Consider the following 25,627-nt stretch of genomic DNA (forward strand, 5'->3'; position numbering starts at 1 on the left):
CCAAAGCCCGCATTAAGGCTAATGCATTACAAAACATACATACCTGCAAACTGTTGAGATAGTGAGCATTGTTTTAAGCTATTCATCTCTTTGTCAAAAAAAAATATATAGCCTGAAACCATCACTAAAGTAGCAGATTTTACTTTTTTTAATTTGAATTTTCCAAATTCTGTTGGTCTTACCCTTCAAGTTTATTTGTGCCACATGTACATAAACTAACCTACTTTCTCAATATTTTGCAATTTGTGAAAAAATAAGGCCTGTTGCAGGCATGAACAAAGTGGCAGGGAGGTTCCGGCCTGAGAGTCTGGAATCCTTTTGTGGTGGAGACTCCTAAACTGTCAGCAGGAATCACACTCCTTTTCTTCCTTTTAATAACAGACCCAATTCCCTCTCTACCTCTCTGTATTCACTGGCTACATGGCTGCCTAGTTAGGGACTATCTTTAGCTAGCTGTGTCCACGTGACTCAGTTTTGGCCAATACAATGTAAGTGGAAGTTAAAGTGATGCGTATAACTGAAAAGGCTTGCCCTGGACTTCTTCGCCATCCTCTTCCTCATCTGGCTGGGGGGAATCAGTACAAGGACAGAGCCAACTGACCCACCTGGAACTCTTTACCTTGTGGATCTGCTCACCGTTGAGCTGAATTTGAGAAAAACAAACTTCTACCCCTCGTTTTAGACACCAGGGTTTTGTATCTTTTCCTTACAGCAGCTTGCTCTATACTTTAACCAGTACAGCAAGAAATGTATTATCTCCTAACAAACCCGACCAAGAATCTTCCCCTACCCACTAAATGACTTTGATTTATTAAGACAACTTAAAAGCCAAATTAATGGAATTAAGTAACATTTATTTTACATAAAACAATTTCCAGAGAATACATTTAAAAACCATCTAGATACTGATTTTTTAGCATTACAAAAAATTGAGAGGCACAATTGAAGTATTCAAATAAATTGTGAGGGGTGGAGGAGGGGACTATGCTCACTATCTATGTTGTTCCTTAGTCACTTAAAGGCTCTGCGTGCAAGAGTCTTTACATGAGGCAGTAGTGCACTTTCATTTAGTAGGAATAAATCACACAAAATACATACTTTTATACAGAAAGTGTTATTGTGTTGTCATTTTCAATTACTTATAAAAACTTCATTTGAATTGCACAAAAGTTCTCTTTAAAATTGATAACTCCCAGAAGACAGGGCTTAGAACTGTCTAAATAATTCATTACAAATAATTAGGTTTCCATTTATCCATAGATTAAAAAAACTATGAAGAATTACATTATTCAAGTGGGACATTTAAAATTTTTTTCATAGGAAAATAGGTTTATATGTTTGTTCCTAGTCAGCTAAATTTCCCACCCCCCAACTTTAAAACAGATCACAGGATGTCCAAAGTTTTAAATCAGAGTACCTATATCACAGTACAGTGTGGATATGTTTCCATTAATTCGTTTTATGTCTCATTCTATTATAGTATCAAATTAGCAAAAAGGCACCTGGGTACATTCTTCAGAACAGTTTTGGTCATTTAAAAAAAATCACACATTTATAAGCAGTGATTTCAACCATGTTTAAAAACAAAAATATTAAACAAATTCATTTCCTAATCCAGATGATACAGAATCCAAGAAATTTCTGTAGGCACTTCACTTTCCATAGAATTTCTTGTTCAGCAGGTATATGAGAAGGTTTACATTCACTTTAACCTTATCAAACATTTTCATTACAGCTACTCCTTCATATTGCATCTGAAGTAAATCCTGAAATTGTAAAAAGCATCATTAAATCTTAACTTTGACATTTTGTGCATTTAAAAAACATATTAGAAGAATTTGTTGACAAAAGTCAGATTCAATTGACCTAATCACCTAGATGGGGTCTAACTCTGTTGCCCAGGTTGGTCTCAATCTCCTGGCTTAAGCTATCTTCCCACCTCAGCCTCCCGAGTAGCCAGGACTACAGGCGCATGCCATGGCACCAGGCCATAGATGGGGGTTCTAAAACTTAAGTGTACATCAGAATCATCTGGTTAAAAACATAGGCTAGTTAAAATAAAGGCTGCCTGGGCTCCTCCCACAGGAATTTCTTATTATGTAGCTCTCTGGTGGGGCCCATCAATTTGCATTTTAATAAATTCCCAAGTGATTGTGACTTAGATGAAAGAAAATAGCTTTTTGGAATTGATAAGGGCTGTATGAAAGAAAATGATGATCATTAAGTTAATGTCAGGTATATAATTGCAATTTTTAATCGAAAATGTCAAAACACAAAGTTCTGGCTAGGTGCACATTCTTTAGAAAGCAGTGTTTTCTGGCTGGGTGTGGTGGCTCATTCCTGCAATACCAGCAGTTTGAGAGGCTGAGGCAGGTGGATCACTTGAGGTCAGGAGAGTGAGACCAGCCTGGCCAACATGGCGAAACCCCATCTCTACTAAAAATACAAAAATTAGCTGGGCGTGTTGGTGCACACTTGTAATCCCAGCTACTCAGGAGGCTGAAGCAGGAAAATCACTTGAACAGAGTAGGCAGAGATTGCAGCGAGCCGAGATTGCACTGCTGTACTCCAGCCTCAGCGACAGAGAAAGACTGTGTCTCAAAAAACCCGAAAAACAAAAACAAAAACAAAAACACAGAAAGCAGTGTTTTTTTTAAAGTGAAGTGAGCAAGACATTCACTGGGGAAGCAAAAAGAATATGAGAACTCCTATTTCTATTTATTTTTTCTCATTTTTTTGGACTTTTTTGGTATATATCTTATACAGCACGTTTTAGAGTACAATAGCAGAAGCATGTATACTTTACAAATAACTATGTGTGGAGAGAAGTGCTCATACTATTTCCTGATGAAGTGACCAAAGTTTGGAGACCATTGTACAAAGCGGTGGTCCGCACTTCTTGATCTAGGCTACTTCTGTTTCTGTACTGAGAACAAGCCCTCATTCTTAAGTCGAACTGTCATTCTGTTTTTCACTGCCAGCATATAAACAAAGGAAATCAACTCTCTTTTTAAAATAAGTAACTGGATCACACCAGCCATATGCATGAAACTAAGCTGTAACATTTCATAGTAACATAGGTACAGGAAGCCTTTCCCAATGGAAGATATAATTCCTGAGCTGTCCTGGCCCAAATTCTAAGTCTCGTTTTCTTGTTTCTAGCAAGGTCAATTGTAGAAGTTGGAGTCATCTTTGAGAGAACTTTGACTCTTGGCAGCTTCCTCCTCCACTTCCTCAATTACCTCTCACTGCACTCAAGAAAACCCCTACATTATTCAGATATGCTTCTAGAACTAAAATTCTATAGGGAATTGAAGTCCTTTCATCAATAATACTTTTGGCTATTTAGAGTGTAGAGGAGATTCACTTTTCCTCTGGGAAATGCAACATCTGTTAAACAAAGTCTAGTGGAAAAGAATTAAACCAATAGAGTTAGATTGAAAAGGAATGGCATATGTAGGGGAAGTAGCTGGGTCCCCAAAGTAGGGAGCAGAGAAAACATGGCTGGACTCATGACTTGAAAAGCAGACTTTAGTTTTAGCTCTGCCATTTGCTATCTTAAGACCTTGCAACATGACATAACTTCCTGAAGTTCTGTTTCCCTGTGTGTAAATTGGGGATAACACTGCCAATTTCACAAGGGTGCTACTGGGAATGAGATATGAGATTAAGGTATATGCAAACCCTTTGTAAGCTACTCTTGTCTTGCAGGATCAACTGGAATCCTATGAGACAGGCAGTGGACTAGAGTGATGAAGAACTTGGATCCCAGCTGCATTATCTTCCATAATTATCCCAGCTAATTATCTTCCATAATTAGCTCTCTGAACCTCAGTTCTTCATCTAGGAGAGGAAGAAGGCCCACCCTGCAGTCCCCGATAAATACCTGACATTATTTTTACAAGAAGAACATATATCACATAAGTCATATCCTCCTGTTACCTATATGGCCTATAATTATAGGATATAATTCTATCCTACAGTTTTCTTTAGGAACTGAAGGGAAAATGGGCTGAAGATAACCAAGAGACATAGAGCTGAAATGTTAGAAGGGGCTTTCTTTAGTCCTTTCAAACTTTGGTCCTGTTCCTGGTCCTTTACTCACAGTAAGGACCTGGCCATCACATTTCTCTTTGACAATTTACACATTCATGCAATTGACTGAAAGCTGCATATATAAATAGAAGTCTGCCTTTACATCTGACAGCTATCAAATGCAGGGCTGGCTCCATGGGTATGCAATCTGTGCAGCTGCACAGGGTCCCATGCCCAGGGTTCCATGCCCAGGGTTTTATTCTCTTCTGTCATCATCCTAAAATCCTTAATAATTTTAAAAACAGGGCGCTGCATTTTTATTTTGCTCTGAGCACTGCTAAGGATGTAGCCAGTTCTGATTATGCACTACTGATTTAAAAAACCCAGGACATATTGGTCACCTGCATATAGCTAAGGATTAACATTTCACAATCCATTATGTGTATAAATGAATGGTATGAACAGCTAATCTTACTGTATACAGAATCCTTAACAAAGGAACAAGTGAAGCTTGGTTTTTGTACCAGTACTCAAAGGAAGTCTCATGGAATTATTGCTTTCTCTCTAAACACAATATAAGGTGTCTCCTGGTCACTTGTGACTCATTGGTCCAGTTGATATTGACTGGCACTGGATAATTTCCTTCTTGGCAATCACATATGTCTTTTGCTATTTCTACAGAGGAATCACTAACCAAAGGGTATCACCACAAGCACCTTCTTTTCTCTTCCTGTATTTATCTGTTACACAAAATAACTGAAGACCCTAATTAGCTAAATTATTAAATGGATACATTTAGTGACATTTAAAGTAAGTTAGAAAACGATACTGTTTACTTAATTATACTTTCAATAATTACATAATAGCTTTCATCTTATCTCCGAATTCTAATTTACTCCATTATCTCAATGTCCTTATCAAACCCATTCAGCTCCCGTTTTTCTTTTAAACTTACAAGGGCTGCCAGAAAAGAAGGGCTCTGGCACACACTCCCATGATGGAGAGGTAATTCCAGTGCATGGAGCCCTGGGCTGCACAGACAGTGAGGCCAGAATTCACATCACTCTCAGGATCTTAGTGAGATGATTCATATAAACATATGCAAAATACCTGGAAACCATTTTGTAAGTAGTTTGGGGCCCAGGTAAGATGTTAGTTCCATTTAAAAAATGTTACATCAAAAAAGAAAAATAAATTACTTCTTTAAATTGATTTTGTGCTAAGAATTAAGAAGTTGGGGGTAGATGAACATTTGTTTGCAGTGCCCTCTTTTTTTTTTTTTTGCACAGAAACTGGATTTCTCAGTTTTCATTTACGTGTATTTGGCTTAAATGTGGCTCTTACGATAAAATAACGATAATTTATATTGCAAACACCATTTTTCTATGTATAGATATCTGTTTTGCATAATGCCTTTCATTCCTGTGATCCCAAGCATTTGACAAATAGAGTTAATAAATTGACGTAAAAACTATTCTAGGGGCCAGATGTGGTGGCTAATGCCTCTAATCCCAGCACTTTTGGAGGCTGAGGCAGGCAGATCACTTGAGCCCAGTAGTCTAAGACAAGCCTGGGCAACATGGTGAAACCCTGTCTCTACAAAAAATACAGAAATTAGCCAGATGTGGTGGTGTGCGCCTGTAGTACCAGCGACTCGAGAGGCTGCAGTGAACCATGATTGTGCCACTGTATTCCAGCCTGGGCGACAGAGCAAGACCCTTTCTCAATGCCCCACCCCCACCCCCTCCCCCCACAAAAAAGAAAACCATTCTAGGAAAGAGGGAAAAATGAGATCATGAAAGTTCCAGTCCTGGGCATACATAGTCTTAGAAAGAAATGCAAGTTTCCAATAAAAGGAAAATTTATAGCATTTATTTAATAGCTCTGAATACTTTTAAATCATATTCTTTTGTCTAAGCTTTAAAATGGAAACATAGTTTAGAGAAACTGACTGCTGTGGTTTGCCAGCTAGAAGCATATTAATTTCCAATCATTTGAAAAGTCACAGCTTTTAAAAATCATCAACACTTAACAAATATTGGCAAATAAGGCTGGCACTGGTTTTCTGTTAAACTTTATTGTCGTCCTGAAGAGCGAGAGCCAGGGTAGCAATGTATGATCCACATATAAAATTTATCATCAATGTGCAGAAATTCCAGCGGCTTACCTGAATATTGAGTTGCACCTTTTCCATCTCAACACCAAGGAATTTTGATCTTACATCGAAAATGCCTACATCTTCTGTAGCTATGATATCAAATGTAACATTCTTAAACCTGTGAAGAAAGGAACATTCATACATGAGAAATTACAAATACAGATGTGCTTAAAGCTGAAACAAACTAATGGAACCTCAAATAATCATTTTAAAATAATGGCTTGTTGAGAAAATCCTAAGGAAGTCACCAAAAACCTCACATCATCTTTCCCCCAATTCTGCTCTCCAAACACTAGGTTTGATGGCTATTGTTGAGATCTGTAGTTCACAGAGTTCTGACATAGGTGCTTTATTACAAAAGAAATAGAAGATATGGTCCTTGCTCTTCAAGAGCATAAAACATAATTGGAAATATGTGAGTCACAGAACATGAACATTATTGACCTATAGCCAATTGAGTATTTCAGATGATAACTTTTATAGAAACTTCAGGCCAGGCGCGGTTGCTCACGCCCGTAATCCCAGCACTTTCAGAGGCCGAGGCGGGCGGATCACCTGGCCAACATGGTGAAACCCCATCTTTACTAAAAATACAAAAATTAGCCGGGCGGTGGCATGTGCCTGTAATCCCAGCTACTCGGGAGGCTGAGGCAGGAGAATCGCTTGAACCTGGGAGGTGGAGGTTGCAGTGAGCCAAGATCCCACCACTGCACTCCAGCCTGGGCCACAGAGTGAGACTCCATCTCAGGAAGAAGCATTTTCTTCTGAGTTGGTGTTGTCAGGAGGTTTCATGGGATAAACAGAAGCCAGGCTTTGAAGGAAGGCAGGAGTTAAAGAAGAGGCAAATGCCAGTGAGTCTGGCTTCCCTTGAGATTTTAGGACAAGAAAGTGATGGAACGCTGGGGTCATGACCCCTTTAAAAGGAGGCAGCACGTGGTGCCTGATGTGGGGCTGTGAAGGAGGGTTTGTCTTTTCCACTACACCGAATACACACACTCACAGCATGCTTTGGAAATGGCTCTGATCCAGGGGTTGCCACAGCCTATTTTAAATGAGAAAGGTGCTATTTTGCAATGGTAGATAATTCATCCATCAAGACCAAAAGACAGCCTTTTACTCTCATTGCTATGACTCAGTTCTGGAGGTTCACCAATCCAACATATTGCACAAGCCACGGGAAAGACAACCACTGATCAACACTACATATGACCGACAGCACCAGATGCTGAGGCCAAGGGAAGAGTAGCCATAACGATTTGTGTATTCTTCCCTTGTCACCCATCAATAATTGAGGTTAAGCCTTGCTAGACCAAATGGAGCTCTCTCCAAGGCCACAAGAAATCAAATGGCATGCGTGTTCTATGCAGATTCCAGGTCACACTTACTGGTTTGTTTGAAGATCATCTATATCTAGCAGGACACCTTTCTCATGCAGCTTTGCCGCAGTGTACTTCACTGGCTTCGCTCTCTTCGCCCCTTTGGGTTCTCCTTTTCCATCTAGTTTAATTGATCTCCGAGTATTTCTGACAAAATAAGAACAGAACATTTGTTGTTATGATGGCAAATGCAGAGGCTTCTGGTAGTGCAATTACCATACTCAGAGTGACATCGCTGTTCATACCTGGCCCTCAGAGTGCTGAATATACACCTTTTTATTTTGTGATAGTAGGTAATTTTGTCCATAGAGTGCAACTTCACTACTAAACTGTTTGTGGGGAAAGGGATTTCCCGAGTGACTGAAGTTTGCACTACAGACTAACATTTTTAATAAAACTTACACTCTATTTTCTCAGGTATATTGAACCAAGTGGCTATCTTTAGTCATTTCAGAAGTAGCTTTGGTGCAATAACATGAACTGTGTATTCCTATATAACGATATTACTAGGACTATTTTAATCTATTTAACAAACACTATGTGGCCAGCATTGTTCTAAGTGCCTTATAAATATTACCTCACATTTCCAAAATTAACATTTCCATAGTACTTTTAAATTAATAAATTCCTTTGCTATATACTATATCATGTAGCTCTCATAACCATACTTGTGAGTCTGGTACTCTTTGCTTTTTGGGGGGAGGTTTTTTTGTTTTGTTTTGAAATGGAATCTTGCTCTATTGCCCAGGCTGGAGTGCAGTGGCATGATCTTGGCTCACTGCAACCTCTGCCTCCCGGGTTCAAGTGATTCTCCTGCCTCAACCTCCAGCTGGGATTACAGGCACATGCCACCACATCTGGCGAATTTTTGTATTTTTAGAGGAGAAGGAGTTTCGCCACGTCAGCCAAGCTGGTGAGGCTGGTACTCTTAATTCCACTTTAAGGATGAGAAAACTGAGGCTCAAAGTTCACTGAACTGGGCTCAAGATCACACGATATGAGAGAGAATCAGAACCCAAATCCAATTCGCCCGACTGTGGATCTTGTGTGAAATGCCTTAAAGTAAATCCCTAACAATCTCATTTCTACTGAAAGTAAGCTTGACCAACTTCTTCCTTGCATGTATATGTATATATTCTTCCTTCCTTCCTATATTTAGTGTATAGTGTATATGTTTATGTAATTATAAGTGCATATGCACACTATATATAGTGTGTATATACATATTTAGTGTATTTTTGTATATATCCATATATATATATATATATATGGAGAGAGAGACAGCACGAGAGTGAGAGAGAGAGAGTGAGAGAGAGAGAGAGAGAGAAACAGAGAGAAACCTGAAGCAAATGAACTAAAATTCAGGAGTAGTGGGAGCCAAATCAATAAGGTTTAAATGTGGCTGCATCCCTTTATCAAATCTTCTGTGATTTCAGCAATCCAACTTCTGGGTGTTTACTCCAAGATATGAAATCAGTTTGTCAAAGAGATGTCTGCGCTCCCATCTTCATTGCAGCACTACTCACACGATAGCTAAGTTATGAAATCAACCTAAGAATCTACTAACAGATGAACAGGTAAAGAAAATGTGGTATATATACACACAGAAGAATACTATTCAGCCCTAAAACAAAGAAATTCTGACATTTGGGGCAATGTGGACAGAATTAGAGGACACTATGCTAAGTGAAATAGGCCAGGCACAGAAAGGCAAATACCACATGTTCTCACTTATATGTGGAATCTAAAAAAGTTGAACTCATAGAAGCAGAATAGAATGGTGGTTTCAGAGGCTGGAGGGTGGGGGAAATGGGGAGATGATGGTCAAAGGATATGAAATCTTAGGAGGAATCAGTTTTTTTTTTGAAATCTATTGCACAGTGTGGTGAATATAGCTAATAATAGTGTATTGTATATTTAAAAACTGCTAGGAGTAAATTTCAAGTGTTCTTATCACAAAAACTAAGTATTTGAGGTGATGCATATATGAATTAATTATTTCACATTGTAATAATAAATGATAACATCACCTTGTACCCCAGGAATACATAAAATTATAGTCAATTTACAATAAAATTTAACAGATCTATGATTAATGCAATAGATTTTTCCATACAGCACCATTTCCTCCTGCCAATTTAATGACAAGGATTATATAAAAATATTGTATTACATATTTAAATGGGTAATTAAAATTTAACTAGCATTGATCATAGTCTAGTAATAAGAATAATTACTAAGCAAAGGATATTCATTAAAAATGGCTATACTGTATATAAAAACCTATAATACTTATGCTAATGGATAATAGAGAGCTGCCAAATTTTGCCAGTTGTGTCAATAATTTTTTAAAACCATGAAGCAATTTAAAAACATTCAGCTGCTCTGTGCAATTAGCAAACACCTGGCATTATCTAATATTATCAATTATATAAAATACATTCCAAAAACAAGAGATTTTAAAAATAATAGTATTTAAAAAAATCTTTGGCTAAAAAAGACAAAAGGAATAATGAAAGTGCTTCCCTAACTTACTAATGCTATTTGCTCAATATACAACAGGTAAGCCACTTTAATTCTAGTGCTGGTGGGGAATTGAAAAGCTTCCACTTACTCCTGCCTTCTTAGTTCACAGTGGCAAATAATAAAACTGAGACTCTAGTTTTCGGTTAGAAGACAGAGCAAAAAGTTTTCTTCCATACCCAACCCAACTGCCTAGAAACGCAGAATTGACATCTCATAGAAATCATGACATTACAAATGAACATGACATGATTTTAACTTACTTTCTTTTTAAGTTGTCTAAACAAGTCTTTATGTAGGTGTCATAATAATTGATTTGCTCTTCATAAAATGCTGCCTTCTTGTTAAGTGCATTCAGGGTCTGCTGAAGTTTTGCCAATTCAGCTTTTCGAAGCTTACGATAGATTCTTTGATTTCGAATATCCTAAAACAACAAGTAAGGGGTATCATATTTAAGCAGAAGTTTGCTTTATGATATTGCCAGTTTGGGACAAGAAGAATATCAAGCAGTAGTAAGTCACTATTTGTAACTTGACTTGTAGTTTATCTCAGGCACCTTATTTTACTCTCAACACCACAGGGTTCCCATCCCTTTTTACTTCAGAACTGGAAAGTGTACATATTTCACTTTAAGAGACTTGTTAACATTAATTTTTCTCTTGATGGAAAGGCAAAGAAGTTATTTTAGAATAACCACACATTTAGTTTAAGGAAAAATTGCGTTTTAAAAGGGGCACAAAGTAGCAGAAATGCAATTTCTTCAGACTTTTTTTTTTAGACGTAGTCTTGCTCTGTCACCCAGGCTGGAGTGCAGTGGCCTGATCTCTGCAACCTTTACCTCCAGGTTCAAGCGATTCTCCTGCCTCAGCCTCCTGAGTAGCTGGGGCTGCAGGCCCGTGCCAATATGCCTGGCTAATTTTTGTATTTTTAGTAGTTACAGGGTTTCACCATGTTGGTCAGGCTGGTCTTGAACTCCTGACCTCAAGTGATCTGCCCGCCTCGGCCTCCCAAAGTGCTGGGATTATAGGCATGAGACATTGTGCCCGGCCTCTTCAGACTATTTTGAATATTCCTCTTTGAATAGTACTTTAAACTAAAAAGGTTCACATTTAATTGTTAAATTCATTTTTAAAATAAGAAAAGAACAAACTTTTTCATCTGACAAATATTTCTCAAGGTTTGAAAAAACAACACTGGGCTGTCAAGACTGAGTGAAAAGATTCAACATTGATAACTATTACTTGGATTTAAATAGAATTCCTAGAACATTAAGTTGCATAAGCTGCTTATAGCTTACAAGAGCTATGCTAAATTTAAACTTGCAGATATAAGTTTTTTTCGTAATTCTAATTGGTAAGTTATGAAAATGTTTGACTTAAGAAAATGGTGCCTGTTTAATATTGTTTTTCTTTTGCAAACAAGTTAAAAACCATTCCCCTAGGAATTCAAAGAAATACCTACATACACATACACTCCCCCACAACTTCCCCATGCCCTTAGGTAAAAATTCTTCATTAAATAGAATATTCTTCATTAAATAGAATTCTTCATTAAATAGAAATTCTTCATATAATAGAATATTCATTAAATAGAATATCATGTCTTCATGATAGCCTTTTTCTTTTTTAAAGCAAAAGCATATATTTATCTACCCCATATTCCCAAATAGAAATATTTCTACCCCCAAACTCAAGAAAGAAATGCTATTTCCCTTGAGTCACTTGGGCTAGAAGGAATAAGCCTACTGCCAGAATTGAACATAACTTTCTATCAAAGAACAAAGCTGAGCGCATTTCCCTTCCAGAAGGTGAGAATTTTTTTTTTTTCTGGTCATTTAACTGCCTTTAACCTCTAGATCCATATTAATTTGCATGTTTGAATAAAAAGAATGAAATATCCTTCTAACCCAAATATATACTTCCTTATCCTTGACAAACAGATCTCAGCCACTTCCTGTGATGTTTCATTGCACTAAGTTGAGATCCTTTGCTCAGGAAGTTTCTCAAGTGTAAAAATATTGGATAAGAAAACAGAAACTAATCTTCAAGTCTGAACTGCATTTAGGCTAAATTGCTTAAAAACAAATGATCAGGGACACAGAGTTCCATCTCAGTGGCAGGTTCTAAGAGCAACTGAGCTATAGGACAACTAACATCTCAGGAGAAAACTCTTCCAATAGTGTTATTTTTAAAACTTTAAAGGTATAGACCAAACTTGTCAAGTACATTTTTTAGTATTTATTTCTGGTCTGTTTCAACTCTCCTAATGACATGAAAGTGTTGTGATTGTTTTCTCTTAAAAGTCATCAACTGCTTGGGAGGCCTGGGTGGATCACCGGGTCAGGATTTTGAGACCAGCCTGGCCAGCATGGTGAAACCCCGTCTCTACTAAAAATACAAAAATTAGCCGGGCGTGGTGGTGCACGCCTGTAGTCCCAGCTACTCAGGAGGCTGAGGAAGGAGAATCGCTTGAACCTGGGAGGCGGAAGTTGCAGAGAGTCGAGATTGTGCCACTGCACTCCAGCCTGGGCAACAGAGCGAGGCTCCAACTCAAAAAAAAAAAAAAAAAAAAGTCATCAACTGCTTTGAAACCTTGAAAAATCTGTAGCATTGAAGAGGGCAGTAACCACAGCATATGCAACCATGAATCCCTAATGCCACCTCACGGAGTGCCCAGCACTTGACTGGTGATTAGCAAATGTCTGCTAAGTGAAGAAGAAAGAATACTGTTTCCAAAAACCTTGGCAATCTCATTGAGAATGTCTTGGTATTTATTTTCGGATGACACGTGTCCAGTCTGTTCCAACGTCCGAAGATTCCTCTGGATTTTCCTCTTCTTCTGCTCAAGAGGCAGCTGTGCATCTTCAATCATAGCTTGGCTATGCTTCATTTCTTCTGGAGTCCTGGAATCTATCATTGCACGGCTCACCATGTCCGTGGCATGGTCTACCTCCTGAAAAGAGAATATCAAGATGCTGAGTTTTCTCTGATCCCCTAATTTCACAGTTCATAAGCTACACAATGCAAGTTAATGTCAAAATGAAAGTAGTCCTCCAGCCAAAGTTCAGAGACTAGAACAAGAACATGTTCTTCCTGAGTTTTGAAGTAGGTCTTTGAAAGGAATTACTTCATCTTTTCGATAGCAAGCCTTATTTGGGAAAAATTCTCAATAGCTACTTTATTGCCAAGGTGACAAATCACTATAGTAATGGACATATTTTAATGGATAACTGCTACTTTGTTCCGCAGATGGAAGGATTTCAATTCCTGGATAGGCTAGCTGAGGAAACTAAAACTAGATTACCTATTGAAATGTGGCTATGAGAACCCTGAATGTTCAGAACCCAGCTAAACTCTCACACATCAGCTGTGTTTATGGAGAGTCCTAAACTAAACGAACAGTAAGGCAGTCAGAGAGCTTTATTCTCATAAGGGAATCACAAACCAGCAACTCTGAAAAACTTGCAAAGTTTCTTTGAGCCAAAGGGAATAAGAATATTCTAGCACATTATAAATTCCCAAACGATGAGTAAATGAATGAATGAATGAATGCTCTTTGGATAGTCTGTTCAAGGAAACAGTAACAAAAAGAGACTATTGGTCTTCCCATTTCATTGTACTAGACAATTGACTGACCCAATAGATGAAGTCTAAGGAAACGACTATTAGTTAGGCACAGTAATCTTAGACACAGGACAGGTAGGTCAACATTATTGACACAGGAACATTATTACCAGGTTAGCAGTAAATAACAAAAGCAGCAGCCAACATTGTTGAGCACTTAATGTGCGCCAGATACAGATGTACCCACTTAACATGTTTAACTGACTTAATCCTGCCTGTGAGCTGGGTACTATTATTATACCCATTTTACAGTTGAGGAAACTGCGGCACAGCAATGCTTCTAAGTGCGCAGAGTTACACACCTAGGAGGTGCAGAGGTATAGTTGATCTCAGAAGTCTGTGTTCTTAGTCACTTATTCATGATACATTTAGGGGAAAATGAAAAATAGTAAGGAGTTAAAGTCTTTTATACTAACCTAGTATAATATTTTACCCACATTGTTTAAAACATATTCACATATTAACAAACATGTGATTTGAAGTTTTGCTTTACATTTTTTATTAAAAATTTTTAAAAATTAGAGATGGGGGTCTCACTGTGTTGTCCAGGCTGGTGTTGAACTCCTGGGCTCAAGTGATCTACACACCTCAGCCTTCCAAAGTATTGGGATTACAGACATGAGCCACCATGCCCAGCCTTTTATATTTTTTAAATTAAAAACTATTACAAGGATTCCTTGGCAATCAATTAAATTAAGAATGATCCAGGAAAATTATGTGTAGCTGTGCTAAGAAATAGTTAATTAAATAATTAACTTTTGTTTAGGGAGCGGCAATTATTGGTACTAAAATAACAACCTTGAATTATTTTAGAACGAACAATGACGTATTTTCAAAGATGTTAATAAAAAGCTAAATGCAAGATTGTTGTGAAACCTCACTTACGCTAACATAATGATGCTTTGACTCAGTGGACTCAACATTTGCTTCCGAAGCATTTGGAAAACATCTTTAACATGTGAGATGCTTATTTGTTTCAAGTTAGTAAATACATAAAATGTGAAAGGTATTTTTCAATATCCTGTCAGCTAGAACTCTCTCAACTGACTTATTTGCCCATTATGATGAACATTTCCGGGCTTTGAAAAACCCAGAACTATCATCCTAGGTTAAGACAAAAGTATATTCGGCATGAATTTGGTGCTGTATTTTCTATTTCATTCCCATTGATACTTCATACAGGTTTATATATGGCTGAACTAAGTCCACTACAGTAATAGATAAAATTCCTTACTTCCGGACCATGTCAGATACTAAACATATGGCATAAAGATTTATGAAGAAAATCAACACCTGTCTATTATTATTTTACACTTAAAGCCAAATTACCTGTTGCGCAGTTGCTGGTGTCTCTAAGATTTCTGTCAATGTGTTCCCTGGCTGGTTCCGGATCACATCAATTATCAGCTTCTTGGTCCTTAACAAACCAGAGAAAAAGACAGACTTTCAGACTGTAGTCCTTATGCACAAAAATCTGTTTCTCCTAAGAGAGTGCACAAACACATACAATACTGAAGCTTCAAAGATAATACCTTACAATAAAACATTCTTGTGGATATTCACCAGGTCTGCTATAAGGCTCCTGAAAGTTTATAAATGCTTGATAATCAAAGTCTGGGCTTTCTGTGCTTGATGTTGTAGCATTATACTGTCAGTAACATGGGCACAAGTGTATCACAAGATTTCCTCTCTAAATACTTTTCCTTCTTTTTTAGACGGAGACTACTTTTTGATGGGCAGGGGGAGCAAGTGCTGCTGATATGGCCTGCTACTGCAGAGTGCAGGAATGATATCTAATATTCTCCTTTCCTGACTTTAATAGCACCTAGACTTCTGGGCTGGCTTAATACCTCATAAGCCTTTAGGAGCCAGACCAACTGTTACCTTTCCTACTATCAGAAAGCTATTAAAGAGTCTGAAGGCCAGTGGGAGCAAACGTTCAGTGTGGGCTGTGGAGGCTTGGTCTGTCAGCTGACACAGCAGCGAGGAGGATGGTGTTCAAGGGCCTGAGCAACTAACAAATAGGGTTAACAAAGAAACCTATTTGTTAGGTCTTCTTCCACTCTTCAGGTGGAAGAGAATAGGAGAGCTTCTCGGTAAACAGTAAAGAGCTGGAAAATTCTTCTGGAAGTACGAAAACCGTATGTTCTCTCATAGGTGTTCTTTATGGCAATTGGCCACCACTTCCTGGGGAGGCATCATGTTATGTAATTACGTACAAAGGTTTTAACATAAAAGCTAAAGGGTCAAATTTGCTCACTTTTACATAAGGTGGAAACAGTATTATTGGAAAAGGCTCACTCCTGTAATCCCAGCATTTTGGGAGGCTGAGGTGGGCGGATCACCTGCGGTCAGAAGTTCCAGACCACCCTGGCCAACATGGCGAAACCCCATCCCTACTAAGAATACAAAAATTATCTGGGCATGGTGGCATGTGCCTGTAATTCCAGCTGCTCAGGAGGCCTAGGTGTGAGAATTGCTTAAACCCAGGAGGCAGAGGTTGCAGTAAGCTGAAATCGTGCCACTGCACTCCAGCCTGGGTGACAGAGTGAGATACCATCTCAGATAGATATCTAGATAGATAGATAGATAGATAGAAAGAAAGAAAAGAAAGAAGAAAAGGAAACACAGACAAAAGTTTGTTTAAATTATACATACACTGGTCTAATCGACATCTGAAGTTTCACTTTTACTGTAGTCCCGTTATTGCATTTAACTTTAGTTATTTCAGAGTCATTACGTGATATCACTGAATGACTAATTTTTCTTCCTAAACTCTAGCAGGAAATGTTCATGTAGCATGAAATTTAGAAATGAGAAGAAAATTTTTACATTTTGAAGGATATGGGCAACTACTCCCAAATGACAGAGAAAACCCTTCAAGTTAATTACAAATATATTACTTTTGAAAATAGGATAAAATCCAACAAGCCATCTGTAAACATCATTTTTCTCGTTTCCTATTTATCAGAAGTCTGTGTGAAAAGAACAATCACAATGTGTCTTCCTTGCCTCCCTTCCCCCTAGCCTTTGGAGAACCATTTCCTCTGGCCCCACGACCCTTTGCTGCTGGGGATTTACAGGCTGTCTGGGAATGCACAGCTAAATACTCCACAGAGAGTCAAAGGTGGGCCCACAGCTAATTACAGCCACGTGGGGGATGGCATGTTTCCTAAAGTGGCTGTGGCTGAGAAAGCCATGTATCCTTTCCTTCCTACACACCACCTTCCTCCAGCCATCATCATCAATGTATTAAACAGGAACACTGAGTTAAAAATAAAAGCTTTGGATGATTTAAAAAATGTCAATATAGTAACTTTCTTGTTTGAAATAGTATTCTCAGAACTAATTGTGATATAGTTTCTAGGGAACTTCTAGTTCTTTAGAGAAGCTGTGCAATGACCACATGACTGGAGTCAATAAAACGTGCCCCACCAAAGACAAAGAATGTTTATTTGCTCAAGAGTTGCTGGAGGACAAACTGCTCACACAGCCTGTTTCCCTTGGACTTCTACTGTACACCAGGCCTGTGGAATTCATTGCCAAAGTTCTACCTCAGACATAAGTAACCATCCAGTCCCATGACAGGGAACCCACCTCCCTCCCACTACAGTGTGTCTAGTGCTTAAGGACGACGGGGGCGGACAGATTTAAAGCCAAATCTGTCTTGGCTTGGACTCTTGTTGCATATTAGCCATGTGGATTTGTGCAAGTTATATAATCCTTGTAGGTTTTGTTTTTTCGTTTATAAAACAGGAATCTCTCAGGACTGATGCAAGGATTGGATGAAAAGATCTAAAGCCTTCTGTGAGGTCTGGCACATGGTAAGCACTCACATGGTCGTTAAAGCTGTGCTGCCCATGATGGCCGCCACTGGCCACAGGTGGCACTTGAGCACTTGAGACATGGCTAGTACAAACTGAGATGTGCTGTGTGAAACACACACTGGATTTTGAAGATGTTGTACGAAACAAAGAATGTACAATATTTCATCAATTTTTTACATTTATTACATATTTAAATATTTTTGGATATATTGGGTTAAATAAAATATATTATTAGAATTAATTTCATCTATTTCTTTTTAAAATGAGGCTTCTAGAAAAGTTAAAATTACATGTGGCTCATATTAAATTTCTTTTGGAGAGTACAATATTGGCACATTCCATTCTCAAACAGGAGCTCACTCTGAGAGGCCTGCCTTCCAGGGCCACCCAGTCATGAAACCTGGTTAGTCTTAGGACTGTGGCCCGGAGGGAGACCTTTGAAAAACAATCCAATCCCTCATTGTACAAATGTGGCAACTAAGACCTAAGAGACTAGAGCTGCAGGAAACAAGTCCAATTCCCTTTCCAAATCAGCAGCTCCTGAAAAACCTATAGAGAAATGCCAAGACTGTGTTCCTCTATCCCCTCTTCCACCATCTTTCCTTTTTCCAAGTGAAACCGCTCAGTCCCTTAAAGCTCCTCACAATGGCATCTGCAGAGAGCTCACAGTCCTGCTCACATTCCAGTTACCAATGACCTTACTATGCATCCCCCTTCCCACCCCAGTCCAAATATAACATTCTGGATATGGTCTGACCAGCATAAATCAACTGCTTAGAGTACTGGCGCCAGGACTCTTCAAATATGTAAGATAGGTTGATCCAAACCACGGGTCTTGCTCTCCCTGAATGAGGAGGTATCTAATTTTGAAAAAGAATTAAGAAAAAAAGAGAAAGAAATACACGAGGGAGTTTATTCATCATAGCTGTGCTCAAACCCCACTGTAGATAAATGAGCCCATACGGCGCTTGTAAGCTGGTGTGGCCCCTTGGGTTTGGCCACTCCATTCATATGGTATCTATTATTACCAGTAGCATTCCTGAAGCTCCCCCTCTGTCATCTGCTTATACTGTGCCCAAGGTTGAAAAGGAATCAGTGTTTGTGGAAACTAAGGAATATTTTCAATATTTAACATCCTAACAAGATAATTTACATTATTAGCTCCAGACCTCAAATATCACCTTAGCCATTTAGTGCTCCTGCTAGTTTGGACCAAAAAACAAGGAAATCTTTCAGCTGGGATCATGGAACCTAAACTTAATCATGTGACAGGAAATTCTTAAGAGATGACAATTTAAGCACTCAAGCAGCTAAGTATGATTAAAAACCACAAATATTGCCTTCTACTTAAACACACATACTTTTGTGGGAAACTAAGCTTAATTAAGGCCATAAGGATCACATATTTTAAGTTGAATCATAAGTTATAATGAAAGGTTGACAACTGCATAGTTTTATATAATTTATATGGTATTAATTATAATTTCATGTGATCATCATAGCCCTTCCTTTCCCCTCTCCTCTATATTATGGAAGAGAAAACTGATGGCGAGGCAACTTGCTGAGTTCCATGGTTAATAAGTGATAGATTGAGGCTATAACCCTATGTCATCCTAAGACTCCTTGACTAGGTTTTTAGGATTCCTTGACCAGGTTTTTTTTTTTTTAAATATCCCTGTGCTCGGTAGTATTAGAAAGATAGCAATAGCCCAAACTGAGGTTCTCTATTCTATAAACATACACAAGGGAAAAAGAAATAAATGTTTCTTCCTACTCCGATATGTGCCCTTTGTCCCTCCTCTTTGGCCTGGAAAGATGCTCCAGCCTCCGTTACTCAGTAACTGCTCAGCTAATAATTCTCATTATTTATTCTAAGATTCCTAAGAATGCAAAGAACAATGACCTTGCCCTCGACAAGTTGTAAACTTTATGATCAAGAGTGTGGGCCCTGGAGGATTTAAAATCATGTGGGTTTGAATCTCTGCTCCACTTAGTAACTGTGTTACCCAGGAAAAGGTTTATACCTGTTCTGTGCCTAGTTTCCTCATCTGTAAAATACTGATAATAACCTCCACTCTCTTGGGGTTGCTGAGAATATTACATACATATTTTATACATGTTTATTTTAATATATATATGCACATATTATTCTCTTTCTCTCTTTACAGATTGTGGGTCCCTTTTTCAAAATGCTTGGGCCCAAAAGTGTTTCAGATTTTTTATCTTTTCAGATTTTGGAACATTTGCATTATATACTTACTGCTTCAGCATCCTAAATCCGAAAACTCAAAACGCTCCAAAGAGCATTTCCTTTGACCACTGTCAGCTCTCAAAAGGTTTGGAATTCTGGAACACTTTGCATTTGCACAGTATATAAAAACTGTCCCTGGCCATGGTAAGCACTACATAGGTGTTTGCTATTATCATCATCTTCATCTTCATCTAATGAGTAAGAATTATGAGACTAGCATGGAATTAAATTTACAAACATAATGATTAACAATGCCTCAAATTCTGCTACTATGGGGGCCTCCATGAAGATGAGTTACTCATGACTGGAAAACTAGTGACATTGTAATTAAACATAAGGGCATTTCTGAAAGTTAAGAACACAATCTGTTTCACAAAAAAGCAGAATAGTTTTTTGATCGAGAAAAGCTAGGTATTTTCACATCCCAATTGCTCTGCATTTCATGTCTGTCCACTTCATAACTTATAAAAGTCATTGTCTGATTTTAGTTAAATTTGGTTCTCTAATGAATCTCAAGAACTATATCTTATGCTTGAGTTACAAATTTGGTTTATTAGCTTGGAAAAAAGTCATCCTCATGAGAGTGTTCAAATCAATATTTTAAAGGAGTGGTCCCCAACCCTTTTGGCACCAGGGACAGGTTTTGTGGAAGACAATTTTTCCATGGACAGGGTGGGGGATGGTTTCGGGAAGATGATTCAAGTGCATTACATTTATTGTGCACTTTATTTCTATTATTATTGCATTGTAATATATAATGAAATAATTATCCAACTCACCATAACACAGAATGAGTGGATGCCCTGAGCTTGTTTTCCTACAACTAGACAGTCCCATCTGTGGGTGATGGGAGACAGTGACAGATCATCAGGCATTAGATTCTCATAAGGAGTGTGCAACCTAGATCCCTTGCATGTGCAGCTCACAATAGGGTTCATACTCCTATGAGAATCTACTGCTGCCACTGATCTGACAGGAGGCAGAGCTCAGGTGTTAATGCCAGCAATGGGGAGCAGCTGTAAATACAGGATGAAGCTTCACTTGCTCCCCTCCTGCTGTGTGGCCTGGTTCCTAACAGGCCATGGACTGATACTGGTACTTTTAGACTTTAGTTTCCTTGCCTGCAAGAAAAAGACTCAGTTTTCAGGTTCCCTGTCAATGCTGCACTTTGTAATTATCTGTTAGTATCAAGATTTTTTCAAATATGTGCTTTAAAGGAAATATATTTAGAAGCAGGGCTTGGCTAAAATCATAGAACTAATTCTATTGAACCTTTTGGGCAATATCCAAATTTCACTTTCAGGGATGGCTAACCAGTCAGTGTTATTTCAAATTGTTACCTACATTGATCACTGGGCTGCTTAGTAAAGTGGTCGGCCAACAGTAAGATCTCACAGTATGCCAAGAGGAAGGCCTTTGAGCATAAAAGACTTAGGGCCCTATTAAAACACTGGCCTCAAGCCTTCTTTACATAAATGGAAAAGTTAATCCTAAAATTCACATATAACTGCAAGAGACCTATTCAACTGCAAGACTAAAACAATCTTGAAAAAGAAGAAAGAAGTTGGAGGACTTCCGTATTTCAAAACTCATTACAAAGCTACAGTGATCAATATGGTGTGGCACTAGTACAAGGATAGACATATAAGTGAATGGAGTAGAATTGAAAATCCAGAAATAAAGCCATACATGTATTGTCAATTAGTTTTTGACAAGGGTGCCTAGACCATTCTATGAAGAAAGAATAGTCTGTTTAACTAATAGTGCTAGGACAACTGGACATCCACATGCAAAAGAATGAAGGTGGGGCCAGGAGTGGTGGCTCACGCCTGTAATCCCAGCACTTTGGGAGGCTGAGGTGGGCGGATCATGAGGTCAGGAGATGGAGACCATCCCGGCTGACATGGTGAAACTCCGTCTCTACTAAAAACACCAAAAATTAGCTGGGCATGGTGGCAGACACCTGTAGTCTCAGCTACTTGGGAGGCTGAGGCAGGAGAATGGCATGAACCCAGGAGGCAGAGCTTGCAGTGACCCGAGATCATGCCACTGCACTCCAGCCTGGGCGACAGAGCGAGACGCTGTCTCAAACAAAAAACAACAATAACAACAAAAAAGAATGAAGGTGGACACCTGTCTCACACCACACACAAAAATGAACTCGAAAAGGGTTAATAGACCTAACTGTAAAAGCTAAAACTATAGAACCTTTAGAAGAAAACATTGGGGTAAATCTCACAAGTAACAACAACAACAACAACAAAAAAAAAACAGATAAACTGGACTCCATCAAAATTAAAAAAAAAAAATTTGTGCGGAAAAGGACATTATCAAGAGAGTAAAAAGACAGCCCACAGAAGGGGCAAAAATATTTGCAAATCATATATCTGATAAGGGTCCAGTGTCCAGAATATATAAACAACTCTTACAACTGAGGAACAAAACCACAAACAACCTAATTTTAAAATGGACAAAGGACTTAAATAGACATTTCTCCAAAAAGAATACATAAATACACAAGTGGATGACAAACATATGGAAGGATCCTCAACATTACTGGTCATTGGAAAAGTACAAACCAAAACCACAGTGAGATACGACTTCATATCTTCAGGCAAAAGTTCAAAGACATAGAGTGCAGACTAGTAGTTGCTAGGGGATGGGCAGCAGCGGGGAATGGGGAATGACTACTTAATGGGTACAGGGTTCACATCTGATAAAAACGTTCTGGAACTAGACAACAGTGATGGTTGCACACTGCGAATGTACTAAATGCATGTACACTTTCAAATGGCTGAAATGGTAAGTTTTATGTGTATTTTACCACAATAAAAAATAAACCCACTGCTGGCTCTACATAGTGTGGTGATTAAAGAAGTGGATAGTGTTTGTTTCCAACACACACTGGGGGGATGGGGGAGAGCCACACAAGGGCAGAGGCTGGGTAATGGGTAAGGCAAACAGGACAATGTCCCAGGTTTCCCAGGCTAAGACACATTGCTTCCAGACAGGCCTGACTTTTATGGTTTTATCTTTAAATGTGATTTCCTAGAATTTGCAGAATCATGGAGACTCATGTTCAGGAATAAGTATAAATATATATGATATTCAGATTATCTGATACTTTGAACTACTCAAATTGTGATTCTCAGATATCATGCAGACATTTGAGTTGACTGGATTTAGAAAATGATGTTCAAAGAGCAGACAAAACTAATTAAGAAAAAATTTCTTCCCATTACTTCTAAAGGACAAAGCTTATGAGATCATGGGATACTTGGCCTAATTTCATTTACATGGCAAAACCACACAATCTGTATTTCCATTTATCTTTATAATTGGCACTTGTTCAGAGGAACCCAGGATGTAGACTTTCTCCCCCTTTCTCTCCTGCCCTGCCCTGAATTGTCTCCCTGAAATTTTCATCTGCCTTGGTAATCTGTAGTCAAAAAGAACTACCCTCAACTCTTGTGAGGCCAAGGGTGAGTCCTAGTCCTGCAACTTGGTCGCGGTCCTACTGTCGAGCTGTGCTCTCCACCCCTGTAAGACAGGGGCTGTTGCCAGCTTACCCACTGTTGTATCCCAGCCTCAAGCCCAGCGCATGAACACAGAGTAGGTAGTCAAGCATTTGCTGCATGACCGAATGGAGCCTCAGATGATCTGAGGACAAAATCAACAAGCCTAAGGGAGGAACATATCAACACAGCACAGTGAAGAAGCTCTTCCTGTTGTTTTCACAGATGATTGAATGTTTAAAAAAAAAAATCAAGTGGAGATGAATGCTGTCTTCATTCACACTTAAAGCACACTTCAACACATCAGTGGCAGGAGAGAAAGCTCTTGCCACAAATTAAAACAACCTCAGAACTCAGGACAGGTAGCTTGGAAGTAATATGTTTAGTATTGTTTCAACACATACTTGTTCCCTTTGTCCTCATTTTTCCACTTCCAGTCTCCATCTCACCCCAATACATAACTGTTCTAATGTACTGATATGCATTCTTGGGTTTGTATAAGTTCTTGAAAACTGCATTGCTTGGTCAGTGGGTGCTTTTGATTTATGGTGTTTTGATTTATGGTGTTGTATCATGAATCTCATTCTCTTTCTTACTCTGTGTGTAAAGGATGGATGTGGAATATCCTTGATTCTTTGATGGAGAAAAGATAGTATTATCTAAAGTGTGAATGCTTCACTTGAAATCTTTGGTGGCAGGAAGCAGGGTACAAATAAAAGTCAAAGCTGGTAAATATATCCAGGATCAGTTTAACAGGAAGGAAGGCCAATAAATCAGATGCTATCATAATGTCTTATTGTAGGTATGTGTTTTTATATTATGATTTTATACCGTAAATTAACGTTGGTTAACTGAATTTCCTCACTAATCTTCTGGCCACTCTGTAATAGATATTTCTCTTCAGTTACCTAAGGACTTGCATAAGCTGAGTTAATCATTTCTCAAAGGAAAAAAATCAAATTACTACATGGAAAACTAAAAACCAAGGAAGGTGTTGTAAACTATTATAATATTTAATTCCTTTCTAAATTCTAAAGAGTCTATTATCCTTTGGTTAGATGTTTGATGGATATACATAATAGATTTCAATGTTCACATACTTTTAAATAAATTAGTTGGGATTTAGCCTTATTTGAATTTGCATGGTTTAAGATGTGTATTTGGAGACATGTGCCCTTTAACCCCCAAACTTACTTTATCATGAGGCTTCGGCTATCTATAGCTTCACCGTCCTCTATGTCATATTTGCTTGTCAAGACAAGAGAAATCTCGGTCTTTGAAAGCTGACTTAGTGTATTTGCCTTGTTAGGGTCATTGGGGTCAACTGCTCCTTCCCCTGTAGGGAAAAAACCTAATGTTATTTTTCCAATTCACTCTTTGTGATGATGGCACCAACAATGTAAGATAAAGGTTCTGTGGGAAAGATAGGCTTGGTAATTAAATGGGAGATCATGGTCTTCACAAAACCCACATTCTACTATAGCTAAAGTGGCTTTTAAAATATCTGATTGAAAAATGAAAATGACATGGGACATAGGTATTTCAAATACAAATTACTAAAAAGGATAACTGTTAATAAAAGTATTTTTCATTTTCTAATAAATTTGGTTTTTTAATGATGCCTTCTTTCTGTATAATACAGGTTGACAATTCCTTTTTGACATATCTGGAGCTTACCTTCAAGAATACTGAATTATTTTATAATCCCGGACTCTATTAATTACAGAACTCTTACTGTAGGAAGGGGCAAGTGTAGTTGTTATTCTTTAAATATCCTTAAGCATTAAATTCCAAAATAATTGTTTTATCTAGGATAGGAAAACCAACGAACCAACCAACCAACCCACCCAATTAAACAAAAACCAAGGGATAAGTAGAAGGAATAAGCTCTTACCAAGAAAAGATTCCACGGTTGGCACCTCTCCCAGCGACCCCAGCAATTCACTCAGTAAGTCATTTTTCTCAGGGGCAATTGCATCCTGGTGTTCCAACAGGAGCTTTATGTAGAAAGCAACACACACACAAAGAAAAAAGTAAATTCTCAACTGTACCATATTTATATGAAATTTTTCATAATTTCCTCCTCATACCATTTAAATCTTAAATATGAGTATGACATTTATAAAAATTAGAGACATAGATACAGTTTTTATTGTATCTCAGAGGGAAGTACCTACTCTACATCAAGAAATTGTTGCAAGAAACATGTTCATAAACCCTTTTTCAGCAAGGTCTGCCAAAGGGAAGCCTTCTACCACCTGATCTCTGTGCTTCACTCTTCCTCCATAGAAAAAGTCAAAGTTGGGGGAAAGAGTCCAG

General features: G+C 38.3%; 1 protein-coding gene across 5 annotated transcripts in view; it reads right to left on the reverse strand.

Moving 5' to 3' along the window:
• Positions 1–833: 833 nt before the first annotated feature.
• The window catches only part of IQGAP2 (IQ motif containing GTPase activating protein 2), a 307,664-nt gene continuing 282,870 nt past the window's right edge, over positions 834–25,627 (reverse strand). For all 5 annotated transcript variants that reach the window (XM_019013491.4, XM_019013490.4, XM_055366992.2 and 2 more), the window contains 8 exons: positions 25,203–25,305; positions 24,503–24,644; positions 15,045–15,132; positions 12,832–13,044; positions 10,356–10,516; positions 7,579–7,716; positions 6,203–6,311; positions 834–1,766 (listed from right to left, as the gene is read on the reverse strand). In XM_019013491.4, the coding sequence (XP_018869036.3) occupies positions 1,653–1,766; positions 6,203–6,311; positions 7,579–7,716; positions 10,356–10,516; positions 12,832–13,044; positions 15,045–15,132; positions 24,503–24,644; positions 25,203–25,305 (1,068 nt within the window). In that variant the 3' untranslated portion in view covers positions 834–1,652. The remainder of the gene's footprint in view (positions 1,767–6,202; positions 6,312–7,578; positions 7,717–10,355; positions 10,517–12,831; positions 13,045–15,044; positions 15,133–24,502; positions 24,645–25,202; positions 25,306–25,627) is intronic.

The sequence above is a fragment of the Gorilla gorilla genome, chromosome 19 (genome assembly GCF_029281585.2).
Source record: "Gorilla gorilla gorilla isolate KB3781 chromosome 19, NHGRI_mGorGor1-v2.1_pri, whole genome shotgun sequence".
Lineage (NCBI taxonomy): Eukaryota > Metazoa > Chordata > Mammalia > Primates > Hominidae > Gorilla > Gorilla gorilla.